Source organism: Mandrillus leucophaeus, unplaced genomic scaffold (genome assembly GCF_000951045.1).
Source record: "Mandrillus leucophaeus isolate KB7577 unplaced genomic scaffold, Mleu.le_1.0 Scaffold571, whole genome shotgun sequence".
NCBI classification, from domain to species: domain Eukaryota; kingdom Metazoa; phylum Chordata; class Mammalia; order Primates; family Cercopithecidae; genus Mandrillus; species Mandrillus leucophaeus.
The window spans coordinates 1299907-1318976 of record NW_012106153.1 but is presented as its reverse complement, the minus strand read 5'-3'; the positions used below and the strand labels follow the sequence as shown (position 1 = coordinate 1318976).

General features: G+C 43.4%; 1 protein-coding gene across 1 annotated transcript in view; it reads right to left on the bottom strand.

Moving 5' to 3' along the window:
- Positions 1 to 17506, bottom strand: part of SDHB (succinate dehydrogenase complex, subunit B, iron sulfur (Ip)) — a 32827-nt gene extending 15321 nt beyond the window's left edge. The window contains exons 1-2 of the mRNA XM_011998469.1: positions 17269 to 17506; positions 8316 to 8443 (exon numbers count right to left, since the gene is read on the bottom strand). Of these exons, the coding sequence (XP_011853859.1) occupies positions 8316 to 8443; positions 17269 to 17340 (200 nt within the window). The 5' untranslated portion in view covers positions 17341 to 17506. The remainder of the gene's footprint in view (positions 1 to 8315; positions 8444 to 17268) is intronic.
- Positions 17507 to 19070: the final 1564 nt, after the last annotated feature.

The following is a 19070-nucleotide window of genomic DNA, read 5'->3' as shown; positions in this document are numbered from 1 at the left end:
AAATATGCCATTTCTTTTAGCATTATCTGTATTCCATTTTTTTTTTTTTTCTTGAGACGGGATCTTGCTCTGTCTGTAACCTCTGCATCCCGGGCTCAAGAGATCCTCCCACCTCAGTCCCCCAGTAGCTGGGACTACATGTGTGCGACACCACACCCAGCTTAATTTTTGTATTTTTTTGTAGAGATGGGATTTCGCCATGTTGCCCAGGCTGGTCTCAAACTCCTGGACTCAAGTGATCCTCCTGCCTTGGATTCTCAAAGTGTTGGGATTATGAGTGTGAACCAATGGTGCGATCTTGGCTCACTGCAATCTCTACCCTCTGGGCTCAAGCGATTCTCCTGCCTCAGCCTCCTGAGTAGCTGGGATTACAGGTGCATGCCACCACACCCGGCTAATTTTTCTAGTTTTAGTAGAGATGGGTTTCCCCATGTTGGCCAGGCTGATCTCAAACTCCTGACCTCAAGTGATCCACCTGCCTCAGCCTCCCCAAATGCTGGGATTACAGGTGTGAGCCACTGCACCCAGCCCATTATCTGTATTTGTATCAGCAATATGCAGACATCCTTTCTGCTGGACCTCTGCTAACACTGGGAATTGGAAGCTTTAAAAACCTTTGCTATTCTGATACTGGCGAAGTGTTATTGTTTTCAGTGTTTTAAATTGAGATTTCTGAATACTACAGAGGTTGAATGTTTGTCAGAAATTTACTAATTTTTCTTTATTTCACAATTATTTATTGAACATTTACTCTGCCAGGTTCTGTTCTAGATGCTGGGGATGCAGCAGAGAATAAAAGACACGATACCACCTGCCTGCACAAAGCTCTGTTTCAGAGGACTCATTCTAGACACTCAGTCTGTCCACATTCTTTGCCTCTGTTTACCAGGGTCTTAAGAATTCTTTTTCATGATCTGAGGCTCTCATATATTATATCTGTTGCTATTTCTGCTTGCTCCCTCACTGTCAATAGTAATTTGCTATTTGACTCCTAATTTTGGTAATGGAATTTTAAACATACATGAGTTAAATGTTTACGTTAATAAAGGTGGCTATTTTTTCTTTTACAACATTATCTATCACTTTTAAGCCTAAATAGACCACTGCCCTTCCTGAGGTCTGATACTTTACATTTTCTTCTACTTAAAAAAAATTTTAAGTTACTCCCCTAAAACTGCAAAAACTTTATCAGTTGTCCCAAATCACCGACTAAATCCTCTTTTGCTTCTTATTTGTACTACCTTTCTCCCATATTTAATACTGGGATCTCAGATAAAATTAAGACTGTTTTGTTGCTACATTTTTATTCTAATGATCTGCCTGTTCTTGTCCTAGCATATTTTAAATGACAAAACCAGTCTTTGTTTTTTTTTTACATTACAAAGGCTAATATTTGCATCTTATAAAAATTTCAAATTGGCCAGGCGGGTGGCTCATGCCTGTAATCCCAGCACTTTGGGAGGCCGAGGCGGGTGGATCACCAGGTCAGGAGATTGAGACCATCCTGGCTAACATGGTGAAACCCCATCTCTACTAAAAATACAAAAAATTAGCCGGGCGTGGTGGCATGTGCCTGTAGTCCCAACTACTTGGGAGGCTGAGGCGGGAGAACTGCTTGAACCCAGGAGGCGGAGGTTGCAGTGAGCCAAGATCGCACCACTGTACCCCAGCCTGGGCGACAGAGTGAGACACTCTCAAAAAAAAAAAAAAAAAATTCTCCTGCTTCAGCCTTCCAACATGCTGGGATTACAAGCACGAGCCACTGCGCCTGCCCAAGGTTTTGTGTTACAAGATTACGTTATCTATGAGAGATGGGTTTACTTCTTCTTTTCCAATTTCCTTTTCTTTCTTCTTCTTGCCCAATTTCCCTGGCTAAGCCTCCAGGAAAATTTTGAATGGCTGATGTTAGCATATAAAATAGAATTATTCGTAGCCACTGAAATACACACACACAAAAATAGTATTTTGCATATTGACCTTATATCCTGCAGCCTTGCTAAATTTACTTACTCTTTTAGTTTTGTAGACTCCCTGAAATTTTCTATATAAACAATCATGTTGCCTGTGACTAGAGTTAGTTTAATTTCTTCCTTTATAAGCTTATATATGCCTTCTACTTCTTTTACTTGCCTTTGATGGACTGGCTAGAACCTTCAGTACAATGTTGAACTCAAAAACAGAGTGGACAACCTTCCTCGTTCCTGATCTTATGGGGAAAGTGTTCGACATCTCACAATAAAGTATGCTATCAGCTGTGGTTTTCACAGTCTTCCTCTGGCTGAGGAAGTTCCCTTCTTTTCCTATTCACAGTTATTATTATTTAAATAAAATTAGGACTATTTCTTTTAATTCAAATTCCTTATAGTTTTATTTATTTATTCTGTTAAAATATACATACTGAAAATTATTTAACCCATTATCATTTTTAAAAATTGTGAATTAGTGTTGAATCTTGCCAAACGCTTTTCTGCATATATTAAAGCAATCAAATGGGTTTTTCCCCTTTATTCTGTTAATACGGTGAATCACACTGATTTTCAAATGTATTGATTTATTTATTTATTTTGCACTTTTTCTTGCATTTAAACAGCATGTAAGTTGAGTTTTGCTTTTCTTAAAAAAAATCTATTATGACACTGTTGGCTTTTTAACTGGAAGTATTTAATGGTTTTTACATTTAATATAGTTATTGACGTGGCTGGATTTAGGTCTATCATTTTACTATTTGTTCCATCATTTTGCTGCTGTTCTCTTCTTCCCTTCTTATTCTAATATTTTTAGACTAAGTAAATATTTTTAGAAATCAATTTTAATTTATGTATTGGCTTTTTAGCTATATCTCTTTGCATTTAAAAAAACACTCTTGGCTGGGTATGGTGGCTCACACCCATAATCCTAGCACTTTGGGAGGCTGACGCAGGAGGACTGCTTGAGCCCAGGAGACCAGCGTGGGCAACATAGTGAGACCCTGTCTCTACAAAAAAAAAAAAAAAAAAAAATTGGCCAGGCATAGTGGTACATGCCTATAGTCCCAGGTACATGGGAGGCTGAGGTGGGAGGATTGCTTGAGCCTAGGAGGTCTCAGGAAGGGAGGATTGCTTGGTTGAGCCTGGGAGGGTGTAGTGAGCTATGATCATGCTACTGCATTCCAGCCTGGATGACAGAGTGAGGTCCTGTCTCAGAAGAAAAAAAAAAAAGTTACTCTAGAATTATAACTTACATAATTTACATCTTTAACTTTTTATACCTGTTTAGAAGTACTATTGTGCCACTTTATGTAATGCAAGAATCCTGCTACATTATTATAGGTCTATTTACCTGCTGCTCCCAGCCCCTACACTATAGTTATCATATGCATTACATCTATGTGAGTTATATATTATAGAATATCTTAACTTTGCTTTAAACAGTCATATCAATTTCAACAAAATTAAGAGGAAAAAATCCATGTTCAGCGCTCTTCATTCCTTTTCTAAGAGCCAAGTTTCCACCTGGTATTGTTTTTCCTCAGCCTGACTAACTTCCTATAGCATTTCATGTAGTACTGGTCTTCTGGCCATGAATTCTTTTTCTTTCTGTTTATCTGAAAATGTTTTCATTTCATAATCATCCTGAAGAATCTTTTTTTCTGAATGTGGAATTCCAAGCTGACAGTTTTTCTTTTAGTACTTTAAAGACGCTATTTATTTCACTGTCTCTTGGCCTCCAGTTTCTGATGAGAAGTCAGCAATCTTTCATATGGTTTCCTTGTATGTAACGTGTTGTTTTTCTCCAGCTGCTTTCAAGATTTTCTCCTATTTTGGTTGTCAGCAACTTGACATCATGGAGCAGGGCATAGTTTTATTTTTATTTACCTAGTTGGGGTTCACTAAGCTTCCTGGACATGTAAATTATGTCTTTCATGGGCTCAGGAAATTCCTGGCCATGAGTTCTTCAAACAGGTATTTATTTTGCCTTTTCTTTCTCTCCATTTTTTCTGGAAGTCCAATTACATGTGTGTTAGGTCCATCCATCTACTCACCCATCCATGGTCTTGCTCTGTTGCCCAGGTTGGAGTGCAGTGGCACAATTATAGCTTATAGCAGCCTCTAAGCTCAAGCTATCTTCTCGCTTCAGCATCCCAAACAGCTAGGACTACAGGTATGTGCCACCATGCCTGGCTGATTTTTCAAAGAAAAAATATTTTTGGTAGAGACAAGGTCTCACAGGTTGCCCAAGCTGGTCTTGGACTCTTGGCCTCAAGTGATCCTTCTGCCTTAGCTTCCCAAAGTGCTGGGATTATAGGCATGAACCACCATGCCTGCCCTAGAATCTTCTGATGCTGTTCCATAGATCACAGGAGCTCTTTCCCTTTTCAAAAATCTTTCTTTTTCTTAAGAACAGATAATTTCGGCCAGGCGTGGTGGCTCACATCTGGAATCCCAGCACTTTGGGAGGCTGAGGCGGGAGAATCACTTGAGGTCAGGAGTTCAAGACCAGCCTGGCCAACATGGCAAAACCTTGTCTCTACTAAAAATACAACAAATTAGCTGGGGCGTAGTGGTGCACATCTGTAATCCCAGCTACTCAGGAGGCTGAGGTGGGAGAATCGCTTGAGCCTGGAAGGCAGAGGTTGCAATGAGCCAAGACTGCGCCACTGCACTCAAGCCTGGGTGACACAGCAAGACTCCGTCTCAAAAAACAAACAAAAAAAACCCCAAAAACAACAAAAAAATTAGATAATTTCTATTAATATTTTTAAGTTTGCTGATTCTTCTTATTGCCATTTCCAATCTGCTGTTAAAGCCATCTGATGAATTTTCCTTTTCACACATTGCATTTTTCAGTACTAGATTTTCCATTTGGCTTTTCAATAGTTTCTATTTCTCTATGGAAATTTCCTATTTCATTATGAGCATATAATTTCCTTTATATGTGAGGAAATTAAAAAATTCTTTAAATTCCACTGGGCTCAGTGGCTCATGCCTGTAATCCCAGCACTTTGGGAGGCTGAGGTGGGTGGATCACCTGAGGCCAGGAGATCAAGACCAGCCTGGCCAACGTGGCGAAACCCCAACTCTACTAAAAACACAAAAATTAGACGGGTGTGGTGGCGGGCGCCTATAGTCCCAGCTACTCAGGAGGCTGAGGCAAGGGAATCCCTTGAACCCGGGAGACAGAGGTTGCAATGAGCCAAGATCGCACCACTGTACTCCAGCCCAGGCGACAGAATGAAACTCAGACTCAAAAAAAATAAAAAAAAAAAAAGAAAAATTAATATGCTGTAGAGAATCTGGATTGTACTATGTTTTTCTGAAAAGTGTGGATTTTAACATTTTACACAGGCAATTAACATGGCTGAACACAAGATTTGGGCAGAGTTCATGAACAGCATTTAGTGTGCCTCCTCTGTGGTTCTCTTCTTTCCAGGCTTTCCCCCTCATTTCCTAGTGGTTGTGGAAGCCCCAAAAATGTGTCTTCTCATTATTCAAGCTAAGATTGTTTATTTTTTTGAGACAGAGTCTCACTCTGTTGCCCAGGCTGGAGTGCAGTGGTGTGATCTTGGCTCACTGCAATCTCCACCTCCCACATTCAAGTGATTCTCCCCCATTAGCCTCCAGAGTGGCTGGGATTAGAGGCATGTGCCACCATGTCTGGCTAATTTTTGTATTTTTAGTAGAGATGGGGTTTCATCATGTTGGCCTGCTTTGGCCTCCCAAAGCGCTGGGATTACAGGTGTGAGCCAACGCACCCAGCCAGATTGTGGTTTTCCATCCAACTGTTAGTCCCGTTACTTCCCATACCAACTTGGACTTATCCTCAGCAAAATCATGTAACAATAAAATGGTAATTTGTCCAATGCCATTTCATTCTTCCAAGTGTCAACTCCCCTCCAGTGTCTGCTCACTCTTGGTCCTTCTCCACTGTTCAGGCAGTTGTTTCTTACATTTCGTCCGGAGTTGATAATTGTTATTTGTAGGAGGGTTAGTCTGATGAGAGCTACTGTGCCAAAATTGGAAATGAATCCAAAGATTCTTTAAATTTTTTATCATTAAATAAGAGTTATGGGCCGGGTGCTGTGGCTCATGCCTGTAATCCTAGGACTTTGGGAAGCTGAAATGGGTGGACTGCTTGAGCCCAGGAGTTTGAGACCAGGCTGGGCAACATAGTGAAACTCCATCTCTACAAAAAATACAAAACTTAGCTGGGTGTGGTGGCATGTGCCTATAGTCCCAGTTGCTCAGGAGGGTGAGGCAGGTGGATTGCTTGAGCCTGGGAGGCTGAGGTTGCAGTGAACCGTGAGCATGCCACTGCACTCTAACCTGGGTGACAGATAGACCCTGTCTCAAAAAGATAGTTATGACTTTAACTCTTCCAGTTTTAGCCACATTCTCTAAGTTGTGATTTGCAACGTCTTTATTTTCTAGGTATCTGGTAATATTTTTTATGTGTTCCTGATCAAATAGGCAGTTAGAAATGTACTTTTTATTTTCTAAGCAGTAGTGTTTTTTGTTTTATTAGTTTTTTTTTTTGCTTTTTTTTTTTTTGAGACACAGTCTTGCTCTGTCACCCAGGCTGGAGTGCACGGGTGAGATCTCGGCTCACTACCTCCTCCTCCCAGGTTCAAATGATTCTCGTGCCTCAGCCTCCCAAATAGCTGGGATTGCAGGCACCTGCCACAACACCCAGCTTATTTTTATATTTTAGTAGAGACAGGGTTTCACCATGTTGGCCAGGCTGGTCTTGAATGCCTGACCTCAAGCGATCCACCTGCCTCGGCCTCCCAAAGTGCTGGGATTATAGTTGTGAGCCACCGTGCCCGGCCTGTTTATATTTTTAATATGAGTTCTTAGTTTTACTGTATTTTGGTCCAAAAATGTGGTCTGTGCAATTTCTATTCCTTTGAATTTTGCTGGGGACTTTTGGTTGCTGAGTATTTGAAAATTTTGTCTATTTAAGAAGGTTATATATCAATTAATGCTACCTCATTAATAGCACTTACGTGTCATCACAGAAAGTCAAAATAAGCATTAAGAGTATTCGTGGTTTTCAAACTTTTTTTTTGGTGCCACAGAAGCTTTTGTTTGAAACAAATAAAACACTTATTCACTTACACATAAAATAGATCAGAGAACAGTTCTGGTTGTACAGGGGCATGGACTGGAGCAGCAGGAGGCTAGAGCCTAGCTTGCTAGCTTCTTTGTTTTCTTTGGCTAACTGTGGAGTTCCCTAAAAGTGAAAGATGCTGGAAGAAGAGTAGTTTTGAGAGATGTGATGTGAAGAAGGACTCAACCTGCTACTGCTGCTTCTGACGATGGAAGCAGAGGCCAAGAGCCAAGTAGTGCGGCAGCCTCTAGAAGCTTGAAACGGCCCTCAGCTTACAGTCAGCAGAATGACAGGGACCTCGGGCTCACAACCACAAGGAACTGCATTCCGCCAATAGCCCAAATGAACACAAAATATGTTCCCCTAGGCTCCAGAAAGGAACGCAGCCTGCTGACACCTTCATTATAGTCTGATGAGACTATACCAGTCTTTTGACCTACAGAACTATAAGATAATAAATTTAGATTGTTTTAAGTCACTAAGTTTGTGGTAATTTGCTCTGACAGAAATAGAAAATTAACACACAAGTCCAATTTTTAACATTTTAACCACATCCCTACCTTGTCCATTCTAGGCAAGTTTCTGGCAGTTCTGTTATTATTACAGAAAACACAGGTCCAGATGTATAAGATATAATCAATACATTCAGCATTAAAAAAATGGTAATATGCTGAATGACTTTAAATACTATGCATAAAGTTAACTGTACCAGTATTTCTAGAAATTTGTCATACTTTCATTTGGGAATTATTTTGGTATTATTTTTCTGAATCAGGTACCAATCTCATTCTTTTTCTTTTTTGGAGACAGAGTCTCGCTCTGTTGCCCAGGCTGTAGTGCAATGGCATGATCTCAGCTCGCTGCAACTTCTGCCTCCTGGGTTCAAGTGATTCTTGTGCCCCAGCCTCCTGAGTGGCTGGGATTACAGGCATGAGCCACTACACCCAGCTAATTTTTGTATTTTTAGTAGAGACGGGGTTTTGCCATGTTGGCCAGGTTGGTCTGGAACTCCCAACCTCAGATTATCTGCCAGCCTGAGCCTCCCAAAGTGCTGGGTTTACAGGTGTGAGCCACTGTGCCCGGTCCAACCTCATTCTTGTTTTAAAAACAACAGATTCCAGAGCCACCGGATGATCTCGGATTTTTAAGCCTTCCAAGGGTGTGAAAAGCATGTCCCTAAATCGATCAAGAACTCTCCTTCAATACCTGGCTTTCACAGAGATACTCACTTATTAAGGTCAATTTCGTAAGTCTGCATATGAGGTTTGTCTCCAGCCTTGTCTGGGTCCCATCGATAGATGGCAAATTTCTTGATACGGGGAGCTGCGGCTGCAGCTGTCTGGGCTCCTCGGGAGGCCTGAAATTTTTAAAAGTTCACAAAAAGGAAAAAAAAATTAGAAATGCAAGATAATTCCATTTTGCGGGCACAACAGATGTAATGCTGGATATAAACTCACACATTACTGATATATAATCTTCTGGGAAAAGGCAGTCATTCAATATCCAACAAGTATTAAGCACCTATCATATGCTAATATATCAGACATGGTATTAGGGGCTAGTGTTACAGCACTTAATAAAATACACAAAAACCTTCATCTTCACAGAACTTACTTTGTAGTGAACAAGAGTTAAGTTAAACATTCACAATGAATATAAAGAGTAACACTGATGGGAAAGTACAGGGAGCTCTGGATGAATACAGCAGAGACTTCAATGAGTGTAAGAGTCAGAGAAGGCTTCCTCAAGCGACATCTAAGTGGTGGCTTGACAAACCAGTATTGAGGGGAAAGAGTGTGGGGTGTGGTCTGAGGGTGGTGGCTTATACCTGCAATCTCAGTACTTTGGGAGGCAGAAGTGAGAGAACTGATTGAGCCCATGAGTTTGAGACCAGCCTGGGAAACAGGCAAAATCCCATCTCTACAAAAAATAAAAATTAGCTGGGTGTGGTAGTGTGTGTCTCAGGAGGCAGAGGTGGGAGGACTGCTTGGGCCTGAGAGGCTGAGGCTGCAGAGAGCCATGATAATGCCAATGCACTCTAGCCTGGGCAACAGAGTGAGACTCTTTTTCAAAAATAAAAAATAAAAAAAAAGAAATAAAAAGAAAGAAAGAAAGAAAAGACTATATTCCAGGCCTGCTAAGTTTTAAAATAAACTGATATAGAAAAGTAAAAACTCGGAAGGTTAATTGACTAATTACAAAAAGATGCAGTGGTGTTTATTACTGAGGCAGGAGAAGACTGTTTGGAGACAGGAAGCCTTCACTACAGCCTCTGATTCGTCTCAGGCCAAGTCTTCATTTGCATAGGGTGTAACCAATAGGAAACCCCTACAGGGTACTTAAATCCCAGAGACTGTGCAGCTGGGGCTCTTGAGCCACTTGCTGGATCCCACTCCCACTCTGTGGAGTGTACTTTCATTTCAATACATCTATGCTTTTGTCTTCTGTTGCTTTGTGTGTTTTGTCCTATTCTTTGTTCAACATGCCAAGAACCTGGATGACCTATGGTCAAGACCCTCACCAGTAACATTATTTCTTGTTAAAGTTCCCGTATTAACTATAGCTAAAAATACAAACATCAGCTAACAGTAGAAAAGAAAATATACAAAGAAAATGAAAGTTAAGATGAAAATGTTTTACCTTATCACCAAGCTGGCTAAAATTATCAACAAAAGGAAAGCCATTTCTACAAATGTTTTTCACCAGGAACCCCATTTTGTAAACTGACAGGAACACCCAATGCCACCTTGTGGTATTTGGAAGTGAGAAGGGGAAAGATTCCTAAAGGTCTTTGCTTGCTTAATGTCCCATTTTTTTGGGTCTTTTTTCTCTGACATTTAATAAGGTATAATTCATTATAATAAAATTCACTAGTTTTAAGGGTATAATGTGATGAGTTTTGACAAAGCAATGTAATCCTACCACAATTACAACATAATAATTCCGTCCAAAAAGGTCTTTTGTGCCCTTGGTGGCAAACATAAGTCCCCTTTCCCTACTCTTAGCAACTGATCAGCTATCATCACGAATCTGCCTTTTACAGAATTCATATAAATGGTATCATATGGTACGTAGTCTTGTGTCTAGCTTCTTTCACTCAACATAATGCTTCTGAGAGTCATATATGTTACTGCATATATCCATATTTAAATGCTTTTTAAAAAATTAACCTATTTATTTATTTATTTTTGAGATGGAGTTTCACTCTTGTTGCCCAGGCTGGAGAGCAATGGTGCGATCCTGGCTCACCGCAACCTCCCCCTCCTGGGTTCAAGCGATTCTCTTGCCTCAGTCTCCCGAGTAGCTGGGATTACAGGCATGCGCTACCAGGCTCGGCTAATTTGTATTTTTAGTAGAGACGTGGTTTCTCTACGTTGGTCAGGGTGGTCTCAAACTCCCAACCTCAGGTGATCCGTCTGCCTTGGCCTCCCAAAGTGCTGGGATTACAGGTGTAAGCCACCGTGCTCGGCCAACCTTTCTATTTTTTAATAATTACAGATTCATATGCATTTACAGAAAGTAATACTGAGGCCAGGTGCAGTGGCTCACACCTGTATCCCAGCACTTTGGGAGGCCAAGGCAGACAAATCACTTGAGGTCAGAAGTTCAAGACCAGCCTGGCCAACATGGTGAAAATCCATCTCTACTAAAGATACAAAAATTAGCCCGTTGTGGTGGCACATGGCTGTAATCCCAGCTACTTGGGAGGCAGAGGCACTTGACCCCGGGAGGCGGAGGTTGCAGTGAGCCAAGATTGTGCCACTGCACTCCAGCCTGGGCGACAGAGTGAGACCCTGTTTCAAAACAAAACAAAACAAAACAAAACAAAACAAAGTAATACTGAGACTCCACATGCTCTTCCCACCTGTAATCTCAGCACTTTGGGAAGCTGAGGTTGGGGAATCACCTGAGGTCAGGAATTCAAGACCAGCCCAGCCAAAATGGTAAAACCCCATCCCTACCAAAAATACAAAAACAAATCAGACGGGTGTGGTGGTGTGCGCCTGTAATCCCAGCTACTTGGGAGGCTGAGGCAGGAGAATCCCTTGAACTTGGGAGGTAAAGGTTGCAGTGAGCTAAGATTGCGCCACTGTACACCACCCTGGGTAACAAAGCGAAACTCCATCTAAAAAAAAAACAAAAAAAAGAGACAGGGTTTTGTTATTGATTGTGCAGTGGCATGATTACAGCTCACTGCAGCCTCAACCTTCTGGACTCATGCGAACCTCCCATCTCAGCTTCCCCAGTAGCTAGGACTACAGGCATGCACCACGATGCCCAGTTAGTTTTTTTATGTTTATTTTTGTAGAGATGGGGGTCTCACTATGTTGCCTAGGCTGGTCTTGAACTCCTGGCCCCAAGTGATCCTCTGCCTGGCTCTCCCGAAGAGTTGGGATACAGGCATGAGCTACCATGCCAGGACCCACATATTCTTTATCCAGTCTCCCCAACAGGAACATCTTGCAAACTGCAGCACATCACCACAACCAGAATACTGACCATGCTAGTCAAGATACGGGACATTCCCATAAACACAGGATCACTAACATTGCCCATTTATAGCCCTGTCCACTTCCTCCCACCCTCCCTCCCCTGTACTCCTTAAGCCCTAGCAAACACTAATCTGTTCTCTACTTCTCAAATTCTGTCATTTAAAGAACGCTATATCAATATAATCATCTAGTATGTAGCCTTTTGGCATTGGCTTTTTTCATTCAGCCTAATTCTCCGGAGATTCAGCTTTTTTCTTGTTATGGCTGAGTAGCACTCCACGGTACAATGTACCACAGTTTGCTTAACCATATAACTACGTTGGTTGGGGGTGGGACGTTGGGGGTGTTTCTAATTTTTGGTGACATGAATAAAGCTGAAATGAACACTTGTGTACAAATTTCTGCGTGAACGTTAAGCCTTCATTTTTCAGGATAAACACCCAGGTGTGTAACTGTTGGGCTGTATGGTAGCTACAAGTTTAGTTTTTTTTAAGCAACTGACAAAACTATTTTCCAGAGTGGGTGGCTGCTGTGCCTGAGGCAGGTAGTAGGGTAAATGGGACAATACGCCTTTTAAAAAATGGGGCTACTTCAAGTTTTTGCCTTCTAATTTGGATTTTATTTTTCATTAAAAAAAAATATTTATTTATTTATTTTAGACGGGGTCTCGCTCTTGTCCCCCAGGCTGGAGTGCAATGGCGCAATCTTGGCCCACTGCAACCTCCACCTCCCGGCTTCAAGCAATTCTTCTGCCTCAGCCTCCTAAGTAGCTGGGACTACAGGTGCCTGCCACCACGCCCAGATAATTTTTATATTTTTAGTACAGACAGGGTTTCACCATATTGGCCAGGCTGGTCCTGAACTCCTGACCTCAGGTGATCTGCCCGCTTTGGTCTCCCAAAGTGCTGTGATTACAGGTGGGAGCCACTGTGCCAGGCCTTTATTTTTTATTTTTATAGACTTATGGTCTAGCTCTATTGCCCAAGCTGGAGATCATGGCTCACTGCAGCCTTAAACTCCTGGGCTCAGGTGATCATCCTGACTCAGCTTCCCAAGTAGCTGGGACCATAGGTGCACACCATCATGTCTAGCTAATTTTTGTGGAGACAGGGTCTTGCCATGTTGCCTAAGCCGGTATGGAACTCCTGGGCTTAAGCAATCCTCCCACCTCAGCCTCCCAAAGTGTTGGGATTACAGGCATGTGCCACCATGTCTGGCTAATTTTTGTATTTTTAGTAGAGACAAGGTTTCGCCATTTGGCCAGGCTCGTCTCGAACTCCTGGCCTCAAGTGATCCAGCTGCCTCATTGTTCCAAAGTGTTGGGATTACAGGCGCGAACAACCAGCCCAGCCCCTAACCTGGCTTTAAACAGAATCTGGGACTGAAGTATAACCCCCCAGTTCTTTTTTTTCTTTTCGTGAGACGGAGTCTCACTCTGTCGCTCAGGCTGGAGTGCAGTGGCGAGATCTCAGCTCACTGCAACCTCTGCCTCCTGGGTTCAAGCGATTCTCCTGCCTCAGCCTCCTGAGTAGCTGGGATTATAGACGCATGCCACCATGCTGGGCTAATTTTTTTGTATTTTTAGTAGAGATGGGGTTTCACCATTTTAGCTAGGTTGGTCTTGAACTCCTGACGTCGTGATCCAACTGCCTCAGCCTTCCAAAGTGCTGGGATTACAGGCGTGAGCCACCATACCCGGCACAACCCCCTAGTTCTAAAGCCTGATTTAGTATTGTCAGTGGGCAACAGGCATTAGGCTCTATCAAGCTGGGTGTCAGTCCCACAAGGTCTGTGGGATGACTGTGGTTACCTGCAATGTTTTCCCTTCAACATTTCTTTATAATACTTAAATATCTGCTTCATGTTCACTCTACACAGATAATCGATCGTGTATTATCTTTCCAAAAGAGATTAAGTTTGTATTAGAGCTAATTTAAATTTTTAAGAAGTCTTATCATATGAATGATATGAAATAAGAGCAATGCCAGGATGTACTACACTGAATATCTAAGTCAATGTATCCCAACATCAGTTTTGGGGTGCCCCAAAATGTCATTTTTTTCCAGTACAACTAATTTAAATTTGTTTTGTGTCAAAAATGTATTTTATAGGCCAGGCGTGGTGGCTCATGCCTGTAATCCCAGCACTTTGGGAGGCTGAGGCGGGTGGATTACCTGAGGTCAGCAGTTCAACCAGCCTGGCCAACATGGTGAAACCCCATCTCTACTAAAAATACAAAAAAATTAGCCAGATGTGGTGGCGGGCACCTACAATCCCAGCTACTCAGGAGGCCGAGGCAGGAGAATTGCTTGAATCCAGGAGGCGGAGGTTATGGTAAGCCAAGATCGCACCACTGCACTCCAGCCTGGGCAACAGGGCGAGTGTGACTCTGTCTCAAAAAAAAAAAAAAAAAAAAAAAAGTATTTCATACAACATTTTGTGGGGCAAAGGGGGTTTACCGGAATGAAAGAAGATTCTGAAATCAAAATCAGCAGAGGTGGTCATGGTTCTGAAAGTGATGGAGCTTTGCTCATCTTGAGGTCTGTACAAAGAGTTAATTCTCAGGATTACGTTATCTGTGATCCACCAAAAAATTCGCTGAATACATAAATCTAAAAATTTGCCACATTTCATTCATTGAAGCTTTATGTCACACACTGTGTCAAATAATCTCTAATCTTTATAACATTTCTATGAAAAATGTTATATTGTTCCCAGTTAAAAGATGAGGATAGGATCATATAGGAACACAGGTCACTTGATTCAAAAACCGAAGCTTTTAGCCATTATAACTAGTAGTGAAAATGCAAACATAAAATGGAACAGTGCAAAAAGATAATTCCATTTCACAATGAGATCCAAGGAACAAGAGAAGTTGTTACTCTAATCATACAATGAGACTATATGATTTTATCCCCTTTGGAGCAATTTATACTACAAATCCTTAATGAAAGAGGGCCCCTTGAAAGCATTTTTATGTTAATCTACAAGACTAATGAGTATTCAAGGCAGAAAGTACATTCCTAGGAAATCCTGGGTAATATGAACTTCATAGTTTATAATTTAAGCAAGGTAAGCAACAACTGAACTGAGAAGGGTGAATTCTGAATGGTGCTGAAGGCTGGTTGTTGTTTCTCTAGTAAAGTGTCCTTAGGGTGCAGCCTTGGAGTTGGATGGAGTGGAGAAAGATTTGGAGGCCAGAGAAGAAGGTGGGAAATAGAGAGGAAGAAGGCAAAAAGGACTGTATGAAGATAAGCCTGAGTAAAATACAAGGTGCAGGCTTGCTGAAAAGTGTGATCGGTGATGCTTCAAATCCAAGCTCTATCACTTACTAGCTGTGTATTCTTCTGCAAATTATTAACTTTTATGATTCTATTTCTTCCTTTGTAAAGGGTGGGTAGTATTAATAACTGCCTCATAAGATAACCGGGGGGGTCAAGCTTCTAGCATAGCCCAGAAAATAATTTTTGCTCTACACGATTGGCAACCTTATCAGTCTTTGTATCCTTCTGATTTGTAGATAGGTATCCTAGTCCTGCCAGCCTAAGGAACAAGATACACATTAAAAAAATTTTTTTTTTGAGACTGAGTTTCGCTCTTATCACCCAGGGTGGAGTGCAATGGTGCCATCTCGGCTCACTGCATCCCTCCGCCTGCCAGGTTCAAGCGATTCTCCTGCCTCAGCCTCCTGTGTAGCTGGGATTATAGGAGCCCACCACCAAGCCCAGCTAATTTTTGTGTGTGTGTGTCTATATATATATATATATATATATTTTTTTTTTTTTTTTAGTAAAGACAGGGTTTCACCATGTTGGCTGGGCTGGTCTCGAAATCCTGACCTCAGGTGATCCACCTGCCTTGGCCTCTCAAAGTGTTGGGATTACAGGCATGAGCCACTGCACCTGGTAAGATGCACACTTTTAAGAGGTTGGTTCTCGCCCTAAAGGAGTTCATAGTCCAGATGAAGAAATAAGGCAACACAAACAATAGTTAATATATTACAGTTAAATACTTAAAGGCAACATTGTGGTTCAGCGGTCAGACTATATGCATAAAAATAATTCAGAACCTGAACTTGAATGTTACCCACACCAAGCTCATTACTGAATTCTTTTGAGGTGGCTTTTGTGGGTATAAAAGTACATTCCCACAAGGAAGTGGAGGCCTTGGGGCTCTTCTATTTTCTGTCGCCCTCAGGAGGCCCTGCAAAGGCCTTGCCTGGAATTACAACAATGACCTATGAAACTAGCCGTTTCTACAATTCATTGCTAGAAGAGGGGCCTGAGCTTTAGAACTCTGTCTCATTAGTGGGGCTCTCACAATTTGTTTGCTCAGCAACTATAAAAAGAACAGGTAAACAAGCTCATTATCAATCATCAATTTAATACTCATAAGATGTCAGCTGAGGCTCTGGTAGGCTGTCTTCTTCCTCTATCTCCCCTTTTCAGAAAGGTTGATGCAGAGTGGATGCAAGTTCACACACAGCATACTGGACAGAACCAGGATTAGAACATGGGCAATACGTACTGTGTTATGCAGCCATGGCAGGTACTTAAGATGAAAGATGTCCTCATTTAAGTGCAAGAGAGGAAGAGGAACTAAAATTTCTTGGACACCAACCATGTCCCAAGATCTACGCTAAAGAGTTTTTCCGGTACTATGTTAAAAAACTGTCTCAGGTCTGCCAGTTCTTGGGAATGTGGTATTTTGAGCAAGCCAAATATTTTCTTTCTGGGGACCTCAAGTTTTCAAAGCTCCAAAAAGGAGGGTAAGAATTCTTACTTGCCCACCTTAAAGGGGTTGTTGAGAAGCCCAGAAGAGGAACAGACTTAGAAAGGATTTGCAAATCCTTGGTCCTTTATGTATACAAAAGCAATTTCCCTTCCCCTTCTAAATGTTCCCACTTAGAAGGCAGGTCAGAAATGTGTCGTTTCTTGGCCATAGAAGGGGCGTGGGAAAATCTGTCACCGCACATTGCATAGTTATAAACAAGAACAGCGCCAAGCTCTCTACCTGTCATTCCATGTCAACTCTATGAGGCCCGTATTATTACATGCCCTTTAGAGTCAGAAACACTGAGAGGATATTAGCGAAACTGTGGTGACATTGCTTTAAGGAACCCAGTCTTTCCTACAACCCCCGCCACCCACGGCCGGGATCCTTCGAGGTACGGGGCTGGATGTATTTCCCTCCATCTCTCCCTTCCCCTGCCCTGTCCCTAATTCACACGTCCTTTCCTCACCAATCCCGGTCCTCAACCTCGCACCCTAGACGAATGACCTCGCTTCCCAATTCCCATCCGTCACACTCCGCAGATCTCCCTTTTCTACAGAGGCGGTAGTTTGGTGGCAGAAAAAGGGCTGGAACGCCAATGTTTGGATTCGGATTCTGGTTTCTGCAGTCATTCGCTTGCCATCTGACCTTGAGTAATTCAAGTCCCCTTTCTGAACTCCCCCGCCACCTTAGCTGTAAAAAATTGCCCCTGCCCTACCTCAAGCTGCGGCGAGGCGCAGAAAGATAACTGACAGGGATGCTCCAAGCCAAACCAAAGCACTGCGCCAGTGGGAGCAGGTCCTACCTCTCCCTGAGGCCTTGCCCTATGCTTCCTTAGTCTCTCCGCGGACCTATCAGCTCCAGGCAGTCTCCGTGGCTTTCCTGCCTTTTCCCTCTCTGAGACTCCAGGACTCACCTGCAGGCAGGCTCCGCCAAGGGTTGTGGCCGGTAACCGGCCCCTCAAGGAGAGTGCGACCACCGCCGCCATCTTGGCTCTTGACGTCAGCCCCACCCCTTAACCCCGAGGTCTCTCTCCGCCGATGTCCCGTCGAACATCGCGGCGCCCAGCCTGCATCCACTGAGGACCCGCTAGCCGCGTAGGAGCCACCAAGTGGGAGGCAGCTTCCGGTTTCCCGAGTGGGCGGAGGGAAGGCGGGGCAAGTTACAGCGAGCAGTCACAGCGAGCGTGCGCAGTAGCGCAGTAGCGGCGCATGCCCATTTGGCTTCCCCCAAGGTGACCTTCTCAGAAAGGGGAGGAGTCTGAGAGGCAGGGCGACTTTCAGGGGGTGGGGCTAAGACTTAGATGGGGCGGAGCCATCCTACCCTGGTCCCTGCCCCGATTTTAACCCCTTTTTTCCTGGAATTTTTGTTTGTTTGAGACGGAGTCTCGCACTGTCTCCCGGGCTGGAGTGCAATGGCGCGATCTTGGCTCACTGCAACCTCCGCCCCCCGGGTTCACGCGATTCTCCTGCCTCAGCCTCTCGAGTAGCTGGAATTACAGGCGCACACCACCACACCCGATTCATTTTTTGTATTTTTAGTAGAGACGTGGTTTCACCATCTTGGCCAGACTGGTCTTGCACTCCTGACCTCGTGATCTGTCCACCTTGGCCTCCCAAAGTGCTGGGATTACACGCATGAGCCACCGCGCCCAGCCAATTTTCTTTGTTTCTTTTCTTTTCTTTTCTTTTTGACAGAGTCTCACTCTGTTGCCCAGGCCGGTGTGCAGTCTTTGGCTCACTGCAGCCTCGACCTCCCAGGCTCAAGCGATCCTCCCGCCTCAGTCTCCCGAGTAGCTGGGACTACAAGCGCGTGAGCCACCATAGCCAGGTAATTTTTTTTTTTTTTTTTTTTTTGAGACGGAGTCTCGCTCTGTCGCCCAGGCTGGAGTGCAGTTGAGCGATCTCGGCTCTGCAACCTCCGCCTGCCGGGTTCAAGCAATTCCCTGCCTCAGCCTCCCGAGTAGCTGGGATTACAGGCGTCCGCCATCATGCCCGGCTAATTTTTTTGTGTTTTTAGTAGAGGTGGGGTTTCACCATCTTGGCCAGGCTGGACTTGAACTCCTGACTTCGTGATCCACCCACCTCGGCCTCCTAAAGTATTGGGGTTACAGGCGTGAGCCACCACGCCGGGACGCCCGGGTAATTTTTTTAAAAGATTGCTTGTAGAGATGGAGTCTCGCTGTGTTGCCCAGGCTGGTCTTGAACTCCTGGGCTCAAGCAATCATCCTGCTCCGACTTCCCAAAGTGCTGGGATTACAGGGGTTAGCCACCGCGCCTGGCCTTTCTAAGAATTTGTCAGTCTTATTGCTCATCTCTGACGCTTACTGGCTTGAGTCAGGCATTTCTGTCGCACATTGTGCAGTTTGCTGGAGGCTGCCTAGGTTTCCTCACTGAGTGTCCCAGACAAACTGGGCAGTTGGTGAATGAGCTGAGGTGATTTCAAGGGTGGCTGGCAAAGGTGCCATTCTTTTGTTCGTTCATTCATTCATTCATTCATTCATCAAACTGGGCAGTTGGTGAATGAGCTGAGGTGATTTCAAGGGTGGCTGGCAAAGGTGCGTTCATTCATTCATTCATTCATTCATACATTCATTCATTCATATATACGAATGGAGTGGCTACTATGTGGCAGGCACCAAGTGCTGGGATGCTACAGGGAATGAGCAAGTCAGGTGGTCACTGCTCATGGAATTTACTCTCTGGTGGTGGAGATGGG